The following is a 19,955-nucleotide window of genomic DNA, read 5'->3' as shown; positions in this document are numbered from 1 at the left end:
CTCTCAGTTCATTGTTTGTGAGGGTAAATGTTCCATTTGAAAAGGCATCCATAATCAAATGATATGTTTTATTGTTATTGGGAGCACTTCCATCCTTATCTGTACAAGTTAGAGAGACTAAAAGAGTTTCAACTGGGATGTTTTCAGGACATTCAATTCTGAAATGAGTAGAATATGAGAAAAATGTGGTATAACAGGTTAATCTAGATTTATGCAGATGATACTATTTAATAGATGTTTAAAAATGTGATATTTTAAATAATCACTTCTGCCAATAAGAAAAGTACAACATTGATGAAAAATTGTGTAAGATAAGAAATTATTTGGCATCCTTGCTGAGGCTAAGGGAATTGAATTGCTATTATGCTAGATGAATAAGCAGCAACTTTAGTATTATGCACACATATTGTCATTAAACAAAATGGAAATTAGTATCTCAGATTCATAATTTTATATTTATAAATCCTAGATCTCTGTGATCTCTTGAAATTAAATGTCCCATGCTTTTTCTTTACAGATAATATATACTTGTCTCCCATTTAAAAATAAGAAAACAGAGCTATTGACTATTAAATTTGATAGCTAGCAGGGACTGTTTATTCTTGCCAATATTCCTATGTCCCTCTATGTATCCCAGTTTCCCTATAGCTACTGCAGTAGGCTATGTGGGATGTGCTAGCAAATGAAATGCAAATGGAAATGCATTATATCAGTTCTCAGTATGATGATTAAAATTTGGGGGTACCTTCTACATGCTGTCTTTCTCACTTCTCTTCATGTGGTTGGGAGCACAAGGCAACACACTGCAAAGCCAGACAATTGAGTAGTATAGGATCCCTGAGTCACAGCACAGAGTGCCACACAGTAGAGCCCACCAACCTGCACCACTCTTTGCATAAGGGGCAAAGAAATACTTATTGGGTTTAGCCAGTGATATATATGTACGTTATTTTTTAAAACAGCAATCACTGGTATCTTGACTAGTACACAAAATTATAATGATATTTTTCTCTTTTCTAAAAGAAAATATCTAATGTTAAGCATTTAAAATACACTACAATTAAAATAATAGAGGAATAAAAGGTGAGTTGTCTAATTTGTTAACATGAAAAATGTTTTAGAAACAAAAATTCTAATACCCTCCAACATGAATCTGTAGACTACTAGCTGGAATAGAAAGGAAAAGCAAACAACTATTGGAGAGGCTACAGAATTCTTCTTTGTTCTTTGGCCTTTTGGTTTTCAGCAGAACATCTCTGACAAAAAGTTTACAAATGAACTAAAAGCTGATTTTTTTTCATTATTATACTTTAAGTTCTAGGGTACATGTGCATAACATGCAGGTTTGTTACATATGTATACTTGTGCCATGTGGGTGTGCTGCACCCATCAACTCGTCAGCACCCATTAACTCGTCATTTACATCAGGTATAACTCCCAATGCAATCCCTCCCTCCTGACCCCTCCACATGATAGGCCCCAGTGTGTGATGTTCCCCTTCCAGAGTCCAGGTGATCTTATTGTTCAGTTCCCACCTATGAGTGAGAACATGCGGTGTTTGGTTTTCTGTTCTTGTGATAGTTTGCTGAGAATGATGGTTTCCAGCTGCATCCATGTCCCTACAAAGGACACAAACTCATCCTTTTTGATGGCTGCATAGTATTCCATGGTGTGTATGTGCCACATTTTCTTAATCCAGTCTGTCACTGATGGACATTTGGGTTGATTCCAAGTCTTTGCTATTGTGAATAGTGCCACAATGAACATACGTGTGCATGTGTCTTTATAGCAGCATGATTTATAATCCTTTGGGTATATACCCAGTAATGGGATGGCTGGGTCATATGGTACTTCTAGTTTTAGATCCTTGAGGAATCGCCATACTGTTTTCCATAATGGTTGAACTAGTTTACAATCCCACCAACAGTGTAAAAGTGTTCCTATTTCTCCACATCCTCTCCAGAACCTGTTGTTTCCTGACTTTTTAGTGATTGCCATTCTAACTGGTGTGAGATGGTATCTCATTGTGGTTTTGATTTGCATTTCTCTGATGGCCAGGGATGATGAGCATTTTTTCATGTGTCTGTTGACTGTATGAATGTCCTCTTTTGAGAAATGTCTATTCATATCCTTTGCCCACTTTTTGATGGGGTTGTTTGTTTTTTTCTTGTAAATTTGTTTGAGTTCTTTGTAGGTTCTGGATATTAGCCCTTTGATGAGTAGATTGCAAAAATTTTCTCCCATTCTGTAGGTTGCCTGTTCACTCTGATGGTAGTTTCTTTTGCTGTGCAGAAGCTCTTTAGTTTAATGAGATCCCATTTGTCAATGTTGGCTTTTGTTGCTGTTGCTTTTGGTGTTTTAGACATGAAGTCCTTGCCCATGCCTATGTCCTGAATGGCATTACCTAGGTTTTCTTCTAGGGTTTTTATGGTATTAGGTCTAACATTTAGGTCTCTAATACATCTTGAATTAATTTTCGTATAAGGAGTAAGGAAAGGATCCAGTTTCAGCTTTCTACTTATGGCTAGCCAATTTTCCCAGCACCATTTATTAAATAGGGAATCCTTTCCCCATTTCTTGTTCTCAGGTTTATCAAAGATCAGATGGTTGTAGATGTGTGGTATTATTTCTGAGGACTCTGTTCTGTTCCATTGGTCTATATCTCTGTTTTGGTACCAGTACCATGCTGTTTTGGTTAGTGTAGCCTTGTAGTATAGTTTGAAGTCAGGTAGCATGATGCCTCCAACTTTGTTCTTTTGACTTAGGATTGTCTTGGAGATGCAGGCTCTTTTTTGGTTCCATATGCACTTTAAAGCAGTTTTTCCAATTCTGTGAAGAAATTCATTGGTAGCTTGATGGGGATGGCATTGAATCTATAAATTACCTTGGGCAGTATGGCCATTTTCATGATATTGATTCTTCCTATCCATGAGCATAGTATGTTCTTCCATTTGTTTATGTCCTCTTTTATTTCACTGAGCAGTGGTTTGTAGTTCTCCTTGAAGAGGTCCTTTACATCCCTTGTCAGTTGGATTCCTAGGTATTTTATTCTCTTTGAAGCAATTGTGAATGGAAGTTCATTCATGATTTGGCTCTCTGTTTGTCTGTTACTGGTGTATAAGAATGCTTGTGATTTTTGCACATTAATTTTGTATCCTGAGACTTTGCTGAAGTTGCTTATCAGCTTAAGGAGATTTTGGGCTGAGACAATGGGGTTTTCTAAATATACAATCATGTCATCTGCAAACAGGGACAATTTGACTTCTTCTTTTCCTAACTGAATACCCTTGATTTCTTTCTCTTGCCTGATTGCCCTAGCCAGAACTTCCAACACTATGTTGAATAGGAGTGGTGAGAGAGGGCATCCCTGTCTTGTGCCAGTTTTCAAAGGGAATTTTTCCAGTTTTTGCCCATTCAGTATGATATTGGCTGTGGGTCTGTCATAAATAGCTCTTATTATTTTGAGATACGTTCCATCAATACCGAATTTATTGAGAGTTTTTAGCATGAAGGGCTGTTGAATTTTGTCAAAGGCCTTTTCTGCATCTATTGAGATAATCATGTGGTTTTTGTCTTTGGTTCTGTTTATATGCTGGATTACGTTTATTGATTTGCGTATGTTGAACCAGCCTTGCATCCCAGGGATGAAGCCCACTTGATTGTGGTGAATAAGCTTTTTGATGTGTTGCTGAATCCGGTTTGCCAGTATTTTATTGAGGATTTTTGCATTGATGTTCATCAGGGATATTGGTCTAAAATTCTCTTTTTTTGTTGTGTCTCTGCCAGACTTTGGTATTAGGATGATGTTGGCCTCATAAAATGAGTTAGGGAGGATTCCCTCTTTTTCTATTGATTGGAATAGTTTCAGAAGGAATGGTACCAGCTCCTCCTTGTACCTCTGGTAGAATTCAGCTGTGAATCCATCTGGTCCTGGACTTTTTTTGGTTGGTAGGCTATTAATTATTGCCTCAATTTCAGAGCCTGCTATTGGTCTATTCAGGGATTCAGCTTCTTCCTGGTTTAGTCTTGGGAGAGTGTAAGTGTCCAGGAAATTATCCATTTCTTCTCGATTTTCTAATTTGCATAGAGGTGTTTATAGTATTCTCTGATGGTAGTTTGTATTTCTGTGGGGTCGGTGGTGATATCCCCCTAAAAGCTGATTTTTGAGTATAATGGAGCAACGGCACCATTTTTGTATGTGTATTTTGGTCACTTTTCTTATAAAGTGATCAAATATATCCCTGCATTTGTATTCATAAAATATTGTTTTCAGTGGGATAAAGTAATTCAAGGGCAGACCACCAAAAACCTTTTATAATGTATTATAAAATATCATTTCTGCTATGAAAGTGAACATTTTAAGTAAGCAGGAGCTTTTATTGTTGAACTTGCAGGACTATCAAAATTCTACTGCATAGAATTTATTTTAGGTCCATCTAGATAGTCTTTTGTTGCGGAAGCACAGATTATTATGGTTTTCCTCAAATTTTCTATATGATATATGATAGTGTAATATCAATATTATTTAATTGATCATCATTGGTGATCGTTAATTAACAGATCATGTGATCTATCATTAATTCTGTAATCGCACACTGTTGGAATGAGATATGTTACTAGAATATCAAAGAAGAATATGTTATCAGATTACTCCTAGACTAAGTTAAGTCTTTTTGACTTCTAGTCAAAAAGACCTCTTGTATTCTGTAGAGAGCAATACACTAAGGATCAGAAAATCGAGGTTTCAGGATCCAGCCCACTACTTATTAACTTTGTAATCTTTGTGAGTAAATTAACTCCATTTTAATAATAGAAATAACATATCATACATGCATTTTAAATTTCTACGTAGTTTAAAAGCTAGAACAAAGAAAGTAAGTTTGTATGTGGCTTTAGAGTTATCATTAATGTCAGTAAAATATAAAACAAACTATAACCTTGCATTTATACAAATACATGATTTCTCATATAATAGCTCTTTTAACTCCCTGAAAGCATGAAACTAAACAAAATAATCCTTTGGCTTTCTAGCTTTAATTTTTATACTTTTTAAATAATTAATAAAGCAGATCCACTTGTACCAGGGAGGAAATGGAAAGAGAAGCTTCACAGTGTCTGAAAATAAAGGAAAGAATGAAAGGCTTCGGCTTCATTCCAGGGATGGTACGATGCTTATCCATTTGTTTTTCTCCTGCTTTCTCTGTGCCAAAATCTGAAGACCAAAAATTGCTATCATAACTTACATGTAAATATCCTGTGAGCATTGAGGTGGATTGTCATTTACATCTTGTAGAAACACTGTGACTGTCCCAGTTGTTGAATGTATTCGTTCATTGTCACAAGCTCTAAAATATAATACCCAAGACTTTGGGGTGGCTATGTCTTCATAATCCAAAGGATAGGCAAGTGTGACCTCTCCTGAATCTAAAAGGCAGGCAGATGCAAATTTTTTCATTACTCATAAAATGAATAAGTTATGAATTAAAAATAGTGGCATGGTTAGTTCTAAGGATAAAATAAAGGTCAGTCATTGATCTGATGAAATCCACGCTAGTCACAACTGTGGATCTGTAAGGAATGGTGGTTGCATAAGTGACAGGGAAAGAGAGAAACCTTCTTAACTGTGCATTTTGGAACATATTTCATGGGAGGGTCATGGTGGGTGGGGTAGGAAGCGCAGAGTGCAGGCTAGGCTGAGTGTTGAAAAATGAGTACAGGAAATCTAGGCAGAGACGACTGAGGTGGAGTAGGGGTGGTGAAGAGGGTTTAGGTGGAGTGGGGGACAGTAGGCAACGAGAAAAACAACAGAAATCAACAAAAAGAAAAACATAAGTTTTCATTGGGAATTACTTTTTAAATAATTTTATCTCATCTATGTTTGCAGAGCGTGTAACCCTTATGTGAAATGTGCTCTCTCCTTTATAACCTTGATTTTTAATCTAGAGGTAAAAAAATAATTTATGTTCATTCTCATTTCTCACATTCTTACCTTTCTAGGTATTTTGGTTGTCTAGAATGCATTCTCCAGTGGATACATCAGGAAGAACGAATAGGAGATATTGTTTCCCATGTTCTCAAATATTTATATGCTGTCTTTTATATATGAGGTCATTTTGCTGAATGTAAACTTGTTAAATCACATTTTGTGTCCTCTCACGTTTCCTAAATATGTTACTCTGTTAACTTATAGAAAAATCTTCTAACAATTTATTAATATTACTCCCTTGTAATGACCTACTCTTTTTGCCTAAAGGCCCAAATACTTTTCTAAAAAATTAACATCTAATAGTTTATTAAAATCTGGCTCAGATTCAGCCATTATGGATTAGTTTTTCCAAGAACCTCGTTTGCCTTTTCAAATCTTTTATTTTAGGAATTTTTTTTGGATGATACCTCTGAGTATTTGTCAGAGGTTTGCTTCTTCAGGAATTTTTAGAACATGATTTAAAGTGTTGGCTCTTCTCTGCCTAACTTCTATAGCTATCATTCTTTTCTCTTTCATTTCTATTTTACTATAATTATTAAATTTTAAAAATAATTACAAGTTCATGTAAGAGTTTTGTTTTTTTCAGAACAATTTGAGAATAAGTAGCTGACCTGATGCCTCAATATACATTTCCTAAAAGCAAGGGTATTCTTCAAACAGCCATGGTACATCAAAATCGGAAAGTTAACATCAATACATCTAACACCAAGACCTCCACTTAAATTTCAGTATATGTCTCAACATATTTTATAGCAAAAGATCCAATTCCGAATCGCATGTTGTCATGTGTCTTTAGTCTCCTTCAGTATGGAAAAGGTCTTCAATCTTCCCTTGAGTTTCATGACTTTGAACTTTTTGAAGATTACAGACTAGTAATTTTGGAGAACGTCTTTCAAGTTGGGTTTGCCTAATGTGAGCTCATGATTAGATTCAGGTTATGTAACTTTTGATTAAATATCATAGAAATTACACTGTATTCTTATTGAATGTTATCAGTTTGTCTCATTACTGATGAAGTCCATTTTAATTACTTGACTCAGTGAGTGTCTGCCAGTTTTCTCTACTCCAAAGTTGCTATTTTGCCCTTTGCAAATGGTAAGTATTTTGTGGGCTGGGTGCAGTGACTCACGCCTATAATCCCAGCACTGTGGGAGGCCAGTGAGAGTGTATCACAAGGTCAGGAGTTCAAGACTAGCCTGGCCAGCACGGTGAAATCCTGTCTCAACTAAAAATACAAAAAAAAAAAAAATTAGCTGGGCATGGTGGTGGGCACCTTTAGTCCCAGCTACTTGGGAGGCTGCAGTAGGAGAATAGCTAGAACCTGGGAGCCAGAGGTTGCAGTGCTGAGATCATGCCACTGAACTCCAGCCTGGGTGACACAGTGAGACTCTGTCTCAAATAATAACAATCATAATCAAAATTTGAAGAGATATTTTGAAACTATGTAAGCATCTTGTTTTTCATCAAACTGTCCATTTATCTTTGTATTTACATCCAATGGACTCATGGAGTCTCATTTTATGATTTATAAACTGTATTATTTATTTTGATGTTCAGATTGCTCTAGAATTGGGAAGGGGGAACAATTCAAGCTGATTTCTGGCATTTTGTTTGTTTTTGACATACCTTCATCATTATTTGAGCATGTTCTTGCTTTCTTGCTCATTTTATACTTTAACTACTGTGGCCTCAAAAAGAGCCATTCCTCTAAAAAGCTTCTATGGGGAAAAATGGTATTTAGAACGCATTATCTGAGTAATAGCTGTACTTGTGGCCATTCTGATATTATGCTCCTAAGTTCTTTCACTCCTTAAGTAGGGATTCAAAAATGTATGCATTTATGTTTGTGTGTCTCTGCATATATGTACAGTTACATCAATGTTAACCACACACACATGCACACATATACATGTACAAATATATATATATATATATATATGTGGAAAAATATAAGTTCATTCTGATACCTTCAATTATAATTTATCCCCACAGGGTTCATTACAGTTTTCTCATTTTCTACAATTGTTACTCATATCTCTGACCGGAGCAACCATCCCTCATTTATCTTTAGTTTTTTATCAATTCCTTGGTATGTAATTAATCACCCATCTCTGCTACCATCCCCTTTTCACTGCCAGTTCTGGCACCCTTCTCTCTCTTTCTTTATATATGTATGTGTGTGTGTGTGTGCGTGTGTGAGATATATATATATATATTCCCCCCTTAACTTGTGACACACCGAACCTTCTCTCCACAAGTCATCTTCCCTGTCCCTCTCAGATTCTGGCTCTCTACCAGGAGCTCTTTTGGCTGATAGATGGTTTGTGTTTAACCCAGCTCTTTTCATGTGTGAAAATGTACATCACTTCTTAAAAAGAGAAGACATCTTTCTTTTCTTCCTCTTCTTGTTTTATATTTATGTCGTTAGGGCTAGAAACTCCAAACTTTTGGCCATGTGGAAGGTAGTTAGAGTTACAAACGTCAAAATCCAGCAGATTGAATTTAAGTGCAGGTTCTGCCACAGAAATTGGCTGCATGAGCTTGGATAAATTAAAATATTTCCCAGGCATCATGTTATGTGAGAATTAGGATAGTAAAAACCCAAAGGGGTTATTATGTATGCAAAGTTATTATATATATGATATATAATAAATATTCATTTTATGTTTACGACTGCTCTGGTTTCCATAGGAAAACTTAGTCCTCAAGAAAACAAATAATCATACAATAAAATCCCAGGGAATGCTATTGTGAGTTTGAATTGTTTGGGAGCTTCCTGTAGCAGCCAGATTATACCAACCATTTCCATACTTCTGAGAAGGAAGAAATAATCATTTCTACCTCATGAAAATATGCTAAATATGCTGCTAAATATTTTAAAGATTGTTTCATCTTAATAATCAGGTTTATTTTTCACTAGTTAAAAAACACTGTTTAATATATTTTATAAAATCATTCTCCATAAAATTATTATTTACCTTCATTTATAGAAAATTCTTTTTGTGTCCCTATAAGCTCATAATGTACTGAGTCCCCTATGTCTCGATCAGTCGCTGTCAACGTGACCAGCTTTGTTCCAACAGAGAGATTTTCATAAATATTTATAGGTGCATCTGGTACAGATCTGTGGGACCAAATGATGTTTTTTATCAATCACTATAAACAAATGTCTCTTCATCTATGTTACACAGCAAATATTTTAAATTTCATATAATATGTATCATGTAACAGTTTCAGGTCTGGCCTTCTTAATGTTTTTTCATTTTACATTATTAAATCTATTAGAGAATGTTTACATTTTATGAAAAGAACCTAAAAGTTTCTTTTACCTGTATCATTTTTCAAGTCCTTCTACTGATTGGTAAATTGTACTTTATTCCAGATTACAAAATACTACAAATGTTTTTGCAATGATTTTCATTATCTTTGTGTTTGGGCATATGTCCATATCAGCAAGTGCTTATTGCACAAATTCTCTTGAATACCTACATTGACTTTGCAATATGAACATATCAATGTACATTTTCTCTAATATTTTTATTATTAAAACTAAATACCAGAAAAATATGAAGCTTTGGATTATTCCACCAAAAAAATACTGATTCTCTTCTGTAGTTTCAAGGGCAAAATATCAATGAGTTGGCTTCCAGTGCATGTAAAAAGAATAATAAAATACAACTTATCGAGGTTTACTTTCTAGATCATTTAAAACATTTTAAAAAAATTAACAGTGGAAACAATAGCCAAACACTGGTCTTTATCCTGCTATGAGAAAAATTTCTGTGGCTTAATCTTATCAATTAAATATTTAGATTACTCATTGTTTACGCAAGAACAGGACTCTCATCATTGACATTCTGGACGTTGATACTGATGGTGCCAATGCATAACTCCAAAGACCGGTTTTCGCTATTTCTCACAGCAATCACTAAATGGAAATGCTAAAGTAAATAAGAGAAGATAGAATGTGGGTTTTTATAAAGTGCTTAAAATATGCAGTTTTGGCTGGGTGCAGTGGCTCATGCCTGTAATCCCAGCACTTTGGGAAGCTGAGGCGGGCAGATCACCGGGGGTCAGGAGTTCGAGAACAGACTGGCCAACATGGTGAAACCCCGTCTCTACTAAAAATACAAAAATTAGCCAGGTGTGGTGGTGGGTGACTGTAGTCCCAGCTCCTCAGGAGGCTGAGACAGGAGAATCACTTGAATCTGGGAGGCAGAAGTTGCAGTGAGCCGAGATCACGCCACTGCACTCCAGCCTGGGCAATAAAGAGTGAAACTCCATCTCAAAAAAAAAAAAATGCAATTAATTTCCCTTTACATAAAAAATACTTTAAAAATAAAATTGAAAAACACTTTAGAAAATTGGAAGCATAAGAATGTAGACCCACTCCCCAAACACTATAAGGCCATTTGTCAAAAAGAGTATCTTTTGTACCTTTGTACAGATTTCTGCAATTATGCTTCTAATTTTCATGTAACTTAGATCATATTTTCCAATGTTCGTTTTGGGCATACATATCAGATTTAAATTTGTAGAAGTACCAAAATAAAAGAGTAAGTTTTATTGTTTAGGAAAAACTAGTCCGTGCAACTAAAGAACTATCTTACTTTTGGAAAAATTAGAAAGAACACAAATACTTTAGAACCCTTAAAAAATCTAACGCTTCATTTGAAGAGATGATATGACAATGCCTCAAATAATGAAGAAATGTGGTCTAACAAGGTAATCACGAATAAGTGTGATGAAGTCAAATAATGATTTTAATTTTGTTTTATTAAATGTAATTCTATGGCCAAGAAGATCATATTTATAAAGAAAAATAACTCCAAATTATATTTAATCCTATGAGATTATACATTATTGAAACTTCTATTTTGCGTATATTTTATTTTATTTATTTATTTATTTTTTAACTCTGAACTTTTTATTGGCCTCCTGCTCCCCAAAGGGTATCCTGCTTCTGCTGGCTTAATGCCTCAGAACTTTGGTGTCGTTGGTCTCAGACACCACTTTGCCATCCACTATCCGGCGGGTGGTGGTCTTTCGGATGGTTTGCATGGAGTTGCTGCTGTCCAAGGCATCACCAAGATTGAATTCCTCGCCATCTTCCAGCAGGCGGCGGTAGGTGGCGATCTCAGCTTCCAGCTTGACCTTGATGTTCAGCAGGGCCTCATACTCCTGGGCCTGTCGCTGTCCCTCTGCCCGGGTCTGTGCCAGCTCTGACTCCAGGTACAGCAGGATCCCATTGAGCTGCTCCATCTGTAGGGCGTAGCAGGCCTCCACCTCCCTCAGGCTGTTCTCCAAGCTGGCCTTCAGATTTCTCATGGAGTCCAGGTCGATCTCCAAGGACTGGACTGTACGTCTCAGCTCTGTGAGCGTCGTCTCAGCAGCTCCAACCTTGGCAGACTGTGTGGTGACCACTGTGGTGCTCTCCTCAATCTGCTGAGACCAGTACTTGTCTAGCTCCTCTCGGTTCTTCCGAGCCAGCTCGTCATATTGGGCCCGGATGTCTGCCATGATCTTGGCGAGGTCCTGAGATTTGGGGGCATCTACCTCCACGGTCAACCCAGAGCTGGCAATCTGGGCTTGTAGGCCTTTTACTTCCTCCTCATGGTTCTTCTTCATGAAGAGCAGCTCCTCCTTGAGAGCCTCGATCTCTGTCTCCAGCTGCAGTCGAGTGACATTGGTGTCATCAATGACCTTGCGGAGCCCATGGATGTCGTTCTCCACAGACTGGCGCATGGCCAGCTCTGTCTCATACTTGACTCTAATGTCATCAGCAGCAAGAGGGGCATTGTCAATCTGCAGAACGATGCAGGCATTGTCCACAGTATTTGCGAAGATCTGAGCCCTCAGGTCCTCGATGATCTTAAAGTAATGGCTCCAGTCTCTGACCTGGGGTCCCTTCTTCTCCAAGTGCTCCCAGATTTTGCTCTCCAGCCTCCGGTTCTCGGTCTCCAGGCTCCTCACTCTGTCCAGGTAAGAGGCCAGGCGGTCGTTGAGGCTTTGCATGGTCTCCTTCTCGTTCTGGATGCCTCCCATTCCTGCCAGACCCCCGGCCATCCCTGAGGCCAGGCCCCCGGACCCCATGTCGCCCCGGAAGCTGGTGGAGCGGGACACAGAGATCCGGGAACCAGAGCCCCCGGCGCCTGCATAGACACCGGCCGCGCTGCTGACCTGCCGGGTGCTGTAGCTGGGCGCCTGGACAGAGCCCAGGGACCGGTAGTTGGTAGAGAAGGTGGAGCGAGTGGTGAAGCTCATGCTGTATGGGAGGAAGGCGAGACGACAGGACTCAGGCTTTGCCGACCTTTTGCGTATATTTTAAATAGCTGAAAAAAAGTCTGAAGATCACAAGGAATATTTAACTAAAATCTGGCACAACCAACAACATATTACCATTTAATTAAAGTGTTGTCCAGAAAAAAAAAATGTATTAACTATTTGTTCAGTAAAATAGTAGGAGAAAAATGTATAAATTGCTTGTTTTGAAAAAAGTATGGGAGAAAAATGAAGTGTGTGGTGGCGTAGTAGTTGGGATAAGAGTATAAACACAGCATTTTGCATACAGAAGGTATTAAATACAAAGTTTTTGAACCAATGAATTTATTGTTTCTTGGTGTTTTACATTTTACAAAGCACTTAAAATTGGTAGCTAGAGTTCATGCTTTTATTCAAGAAATACTTCTTGGCCACTACTGATGCACTGTGCAGAATAGTAGAGAAAAGATCTGAATTATAAATAATCTTACCATGGGTGAAGTCACATTTTAGTGGGGAAGATTGACATGTAAACCAAAAAAAAAAAAAAAAAAAAAAAAAACGGTGAAATTTTACCAGTGAACATTTGCTTTTGTTTGCTTTTAGAAGAGGTTGTTGTAAGTGTAAAACAATTTGCCACAATCCTAGGATACCACTGAAATAAAATTATATGAGGGACACACACACACACATGGGTTCAGAAAGAAATTCGTAATCAAGATTATACTAATTATACTACCAATACATACATATTTGGTGCGAGAATTGTCAAGGCATGAAATTAACATGTAAGTTTGCTGAGGCCAGTGATGCCCTATTGAGGCCCAGCAGACAATTTCTCAATTGTCCAAATAGATTTTGTATACCTTCTAAAGGTGACTTCATGGGTGGGGAGCAAAGAAATAAATAAGTTTAAAAAAAGCACCATGAACTTTAGTCAGAGAAGAGGTAAAAAATCAGGACTCAAATATCAAAATTAAATGATTGGTAAATTGAATTCAGCATTATATATTGAAGACTATCTCATATGGGATTGGTTACAGGTCAGAACATAAGGATGCTATAAAAATAAAAAAAAGTATTAAAGTATCTCAAAACATTGATAAATTAAGGGAAAATAAGCAATATAATCATCTGAGTAGATGAAGAAAAATTATAAAAGTCAACATCGAATTTCTGATAAAACCTCTAAACAAACTAGGAATAAAGAAAAAATTTCTTTACTTAAGGAAGATTACCCACCAAAATTCTACTGTAAAAATCACTGTTGTTTGAAACAATTAAACAATGTCTTTTAAAATCATGACAAGACAAAGATGCCTGCTATTACCATTTCTAAGAAACGTTGTTCTGGAAGTCCTCATCAGAAAAATAAGATAGATAATATACATAAAATTTTATAAAGATTAGAGAGAAAGGAACAACTGCAATTTTCCACAGATGTTTTATGAATGTTAACACAGAAAAATAAAAGATCACTTCAAAATTATTAGAATCAATGTAAAATTTTAGCAAGTTTGCTGTTTTTAAGAGTAAGATACAAGATCAATAGTTTTTTATAAAACCACAAATAACAATTAGAAAACAAGTATTTGCAATAAAACTCAAGGAATGTTAAACATATGATGTGTAAGAACTTTATAGAGAAAATATAAAATGTTATTGAAGGATTCAAATAAAATTGTTAAATAAATACATGAATTTGCTAGGTTTATGATGATAAAAATGTCAATTCTCTCTAGTATAATTTATGAATTAAGTACAATTAAAATCAAAGTGTTGGCTGGGCACGGTGGCTCACACCTGTAATCATAGCACTTTGGGAGGCTGAGGTGGGTGGATCACCTGTGGTTAGGAGTTCGAGACCAGCCTGACCAACATGGCGAAACCCTGTCTCTACAAAATTAGCCATGCCTGACGGCAGGTGCCTATAGTCCCACTAACTCAGGAGGCTGAGGCAGGAGAATCACTTGAACCTGGGGGGCGGAGGTTGCAGTAAGCAGAGATTGCCCCATTGTACTCCAGCCTGGGCAACAAGAGTGAAACTCCATCCCAAAATAAATACATAAAAATAAATAAATAAAATCAAAATGTCAATATGCACCTTCTAAATAAAGTTAATCCTGAACTTTGTATGAAAGAACAAAGAAACAAAAAGAAAAAAGGCAATTTGTTTAGGAGTGAATGGAAAACAACAAAATTGACTATATGAGAAACGATCCTATAACACCAGGGTGAAAAGTATTCTTACAAGCAACTAGCCAAATATCGTGGAAAAATAGCTGTTGCTTTTATTTCTTTAACTCTCACATAGTGAGATAAGTTCTGGTCAAAATATTTGCAGTTTAGAAAGTCATGTTTTAGTTAAGATGATGTTAAACAAACAAACAAATAAAAAACACAACAACAACAATAGCCTGATAAGTCTACTACTGGAAATGTCCAGAATTGCTTAAAGAAACTGGAAAACATTTGAAATTTAAATGGTCGCATTTTCCAGGATGATTTGGTAGGAAAAAATGATATGTTACGTGTTTTCTTCTCCTTATACCTCACTCTTCTTTCCAATTATTCGCAAATTTCAAATTTGATCAGGACATTGCAGGGAAAAAAGGCCACACCAGGTCTCCACAATCACATAAAGCCAAAGAGAGAGGCACTTTTTCAGATAATTCAAGACCAAAGAAGTGTACTTTTAGTTAATTACCCAGAACATTGCCTCTGTTCCATGCTGTTGAATATGGAGACAATCCCTTCTCCAACTTTTATACATACCCACAGAAACACACACAACGATTGAAATGATATTTAACTAAGGTCTAATGAAAAAGTACACATAATGAATCACATAAGCGCCTAAATTTATTTTCTTTTAAAATGAATTTCTGCTTGATCTGGGTGACTATGAAAATGCAATTATATAAATTTGATAACTTTTTATTTCAATTTAGATAAGTTTTTAAAAATTATTTTATTGAAGGGTATTTAAAGGTATTCATTGTTTGATATTTAGTCTTACCTTAAGATTTGTTTCATAGTCCAAAAGAGGTTCAGTGGTTTTAGAAATGACACCATTACGTGAATCCAAAGCAAAGTAGGCAGTGGCATTAACTGAAAAATTTAATATTAAAAACTGCAACACACACAAACATGGTTAATACATTATTAAGCATGAATCCTGAACTGACAGCTTTGATGAAATGATTTGGCAAGGTGTAAACCAAAATAAATTTTGTGAAGACAGTGCCTATAAATTAAAATCTGAACTCACTTTCAGTTCCAGACTTCAAAAATAATCTACATATTATTTCACATTTTAGTTGTATTTTTTTCCAATGCATTTTATACTAAAATATTAGAGCATTTTTGGTGAATAATTTTCAATAATTTCATAGTTTACTTTCAAGTGTTGCATTTATAGATTTTTCCAATATAAAAAAAAAGCTGTTCCCTCTTGAATATATCTAAAAGAGGATATCTAAAGGAGGAAGTATATCTAAAGGAGGAAGTATATCTAAAGGAAGCACCAAATTATTTGGAAAAAGCCATTTGATTTCATCTCTGAATTGATTTTCTGTATGGCAAAAATAAAATATTGCCTTGCACAAAGCTTTTACTTTTATGGGCAACGGCATGTTTCTCTCCATTGTTATCAAAACAAATATTAAAGATTTTGAAAAGGATTTCATAAAGAAATTATACTGTAAACACTTACATCCAGATTCCAGCCCATAAAAAAACCCCAATAAAACCTGGGAGATCTGATACCCAATGCCATTTCCAAAAAATGCATAATAGCCATTTTGATGGTCATATTAACCATCTTTCATTTGCCTGTAAGCGAACAACCAAAGTTGGCTTATATTAGACTAAAATCCTCTTAAATATCCTTATGAAAATAATCTCTTTGTTTTTCCCATTATGGTTAATCATCATTTTCCAAATTTTTGTTTTCTCTTTCCTAATGACTTTTACAATAAAATCTAGATATTACATTAATTTTTGGTAATGGAAGCTATGCACGTAGACACATAAATATAACTGATACTATTGTAGACACCCATCCACCACACATATGGACATATTCTAGTTTAAATGCACACATCCACATACCCCAATATCCTGACTCTATCCTCCCAACACACACACTAACACATTCACACAAATAGATGAGCTGAGCCTGGTATACCAGGAATTACATTGTTCCTGTGTTGTCGTCTGTCCTCAGTCTGAAATTCACATGAGCAAAAAATGTAATCAAGTGTATTAATCAATATCTCATTATAATCAGGTAACCAGAAAAATTATATATAGACTAAATTCTCCACAGAGCGTTCTCCCAAACTTTTTAGTTTCAACCATATTCCCAAGTGATATTTGTAAGTGTATCACTATAGCAAGCATGAACAAACAGAAAAAAAGTTAGTCTCTTCTATGGAGAATTTAACTCACTAAATTTAGGGCAGAGTATTGCAGTGTATTAATCAGATTTATGATATATTGCACCATCAATAAACAATTTTTTTCTTACAAATATAATTAGATTATAGGTCATATGTATACCAGAAATATTTCTGAGAAAGTATACAGTGATGAATAACCTTAAATTTCTTCTTTACCCCCACTTAAGCTGTAACCATTTTATCATCTAAAATTTATTCTCTCCTCTTTATGAATTATTGCTAAAACCAGAATTAATATGAAGACCTAAAATATCCTTTACTCACATTGTATGTATACTAAAGAAAATATGCCTGATTGGGATGAATAAAAGGCAATGAACAATGAAAGAACATTCTATTTATGCTCGTAAATGTCATCAGATAAATGCCAATAGATGTAAGCTCTAGTTTTTCACAATGCTTTCAGACCATTTGATATCTGTTGCTTTCATTTTAAAGCCAGAGCATTTTAATTCTATGTTACTACATCGAAAGGTTTAAGTCTCCTCTCTCACTTCAGTGACTACCATACATATGAAGAACACTTTAATTAACAGCCTGGCAATATAATATTTTGTACATTAAAAATTGAGCACTCTTTTGGGTTTTTTTTTTTCATCCAAGTTGGGCAAAAATAAATAGATGAAAATTTAAAAAAAAAACTTACTTCAACTTCCTGTCCTAGATCTGGATCTCTTGAAAGAATCATATATATAAAAGTAGATGCAGGAATATTTTCCGGAACAGACACTGAAACACCTATACAATTACACAATCATAAACAATAATTTAAATTCAAATGTCTTTCTTTCACTTCTTGCTTCATGATGGTACCATAAATTACCATGCTGTATTTTCCTTAAAACGGTCTTCTTCATATTTGTTTCAGAGAAACAAAAAACCCCTACAAATACTTACTCCCATTAACATCAACATTTAAAAGAGCCATCATAATTCAGGTTCATATTCCTGCATTTGAACTTTGGGCTACTATATGGAATGGGATATAATTGCTCAAAGTCAATGGTCACTAAGATACAATTTCTACTTTTATTATTTTATATTAGGATATTGAAGCTTTTTGTCTCCTTTCACAATCGTGTACAAAAAAATAGAGCACAGCCTGTGAAGACAAGCAGAAATGCACTTGAATTCCTGCTCCATCACTATTCTCACCTGTACAATGGGGATAAAGTACATCTCCAATCTTAGAGTAGTTCTGGAGATTAAAATACTATACATAACACATCTCGCAAATGCTCAACAAATGCTACTTGCCTTTTTCCAACCACAGCCCCTCATCCTCCTTCCAATGTTACCATGATTCTGTGTAATCCCAAAACCAAATAACATAAATGCACATTTAGACTATTGAGAGTTTCTTTACCTGTTACGTGATTCTACAAATACTTCTTTTAAAAGAAAAAAGGCTTACTGTTTACTGTGCAGCTGAATCTTGGATACCAAATCCAGTGAATATTGTATCACAATCTAGTCTGGGTAGTCCTGTAAAGGTCTCATATTATTCTATAATATCCTTAGAAAGGATTGGTGTGACTAGGAGTTGCTTATTTTGAACCTTGTGTCAAACTGAACACGTGTAGGCAGATTCTCTAATTTAGTGATTTGTTCTGGTTAATTATAGCAACTGGATAATTAAACCCAGTAAATGATTTGAATATGTGTGTGCCAAATCAGCAGCTTGAAAATCATGGCAATGTCTTCTCTTTGGTAATTGTCTGTCACAGAGACCCACAGAGTTGCCCTACTTTAAACAGAAAGTGACTTCTTGTCCTCTCTTCTCTTATGTCCCAAGACCCACAGCCCAGATGATGGAAGAGAAAGACATCACGATCTTGATGCTTCCCTAGCAGTTTATGCTGGTTTAGCCAAACTTGTGGTAGAAATCGGGTCAAAATGACCTTCTTGAGATCCATGTGTATCTTTTTAAAGTTTACTATAATTTTGGAAGACTGAAAGGAAATTACAAAGAACATCAACTAAATTGTTTCAAAGGGGTCCAAAAGATCATATCTTCACAAACACCAAACCCATTCATTGGTACATTGCCAAGGCTCACCTAGGAGACTTTTCTTGGTTAAATTTATTTTCTGTGAACAAATTTCTTTAATATAAACTTCTATTTTTAGATAAGTTTGTTATTATGTATATCAGAAGATATGTTCTGATTCAAAGTAAGAAATCTGTGTGTTGTGCGTTTTGGAACTTTTGGGTTTCCAAAAAGATGATGTTTCTGAAGATTGAGAAGAGATAATTCTGGTGGTAAGATATAGATAGAGCAGCAATGAATGGGCATTCAGGAAAAACAAAACAAAAAAGAGACTATTTTAATGAAGTTTGCCTTGTTCCACTTGCCCTCAACTTCTTTTTTGTCTTATTGCCTCCCAATTAGTTGGGTAGTTTCTTTTAATAGAAATAGGGAAGGAAAAGTAGTAAAACAAAGAAGGTGGAAGGAGTAAAGTCTTTATGGTAGATGAGCAAATAAAGTTAGAAATAAATGGAGAGAAAAAAATGAAAAGACTAACTAATAGAGCAGATATAATTGTTGAGATCCAGTGGAACCAGCCAAAATTAAATCAAGCCAATCTATGTTTTCTGAGATCCAATCATGTGCAAGGTCTCAAGTATATTCAAATGTTTTAAAGATTGTGTTTTTAGGTCCTCATGAAAAACACAAATACACATAAGAGTGAGGTTAGGGAACAGTATATGAGGTTATGATTGGTTTGACACAAAGTATAATAGCATATTTTATCATTTTATACACAAAGACACACTGATTCCAATAGATGATGCATGCTTTCTTTTATGAGGTAAGTAAAAGAATAAAATTTGATTTACAAAAACTTAATTTATCAAACTTTTCAGGACTATGTCTATTGTAATCATACTGAAAGCTACCTCTATATATTACTTTAAATCTATTATAGTTTGTACAACTGAAAACTTATTTTAAGCAAGTATTTTTGGAGGCAAGTATAGCAGATGAAATAACTACATACTACTAGGAGTAATGATGACACTTAAGAGGCTGAAATTTTATAAATACAGGTAGAATTTTTAATTTAAGAAACATTAAAAATTAATAGTGGAGCATGTTTACTAAAATCTTGGAAAAGAATAATTTATTATAATCATACAAAAATAAATAATGATTATATACAAATGGTATATGTGTTTATAATTTATATGTGGTATATACATTATTGTATACACCAAATTAAAGGAAATACGTTTATAGTTTG

At 35.2% G+C, this 19,955-nt stretch overlaps 1 protein-coding gene across 1 annotated transcript; it reads right to left on the bottom strand.

Moving 5' to 3' along the window:
* Nucleotides 1–10,872: 10,872 nt before the first annotated feature.
* Nucleotides 10,873–17,448, bottom strand: LOC102134689 (keratin, type I cytoskeletal 18-like). Its single transcript, XM_065542407.2, has 2 exons — nt 15,267–17,448; nt 10,873–12,251 (listed from the first exon to the last, which is right to left on the bottom strand). Exons 1-2 carry the CDS (start codon nt 15,353–15,355, stop codon nt 10,958–10,960), a joined length of 1,383 nt encoding a protein of 460 aa, XP_065398479.1. The 5' UTR covers nt 15,356–17,448; the 3' UTR covers nt 10,873–10,957.
* Between the last annotated feature and the right edge of the window lie 2,507 nt (nt 17,449–19,955).

This window comes from Macaca fascicularis, chromosome 3 (genome assembly GCF_037993035.2).
Source record: "Macaca fascicularis isolate 582-1 chromosome 3, T2T-MFA8v1.1".
In the NCBI taxonomy this organism is placed as follows: domain Eukaryota; kingdom Metazoa; phylum Chordata; class Mammalia; order Primates; family Cercopithecidae; genus Macaca; species Macaca fascicularis.
This window is presented reverse-complemented; position numbering and strand designations above follow the sequence as displayed.

Excerpts from the sequence above, each read along its gene's own strand:
- LOC102134689 (XM_065542407.2), bottom strand. The coding sequence starts at position 15,355 with ATGCCACTGCCTACTTTGCTTTGGATTCACGTAATGGTGTCATTTCTA. Across the intron at positions 12,252-15,266 it reads ACTATGAAACAAATCTTAAG|CATGAGCTTCACCACTCGCT; the intron begins GTAAGACTAAAT and ends CCTCCCATACAG.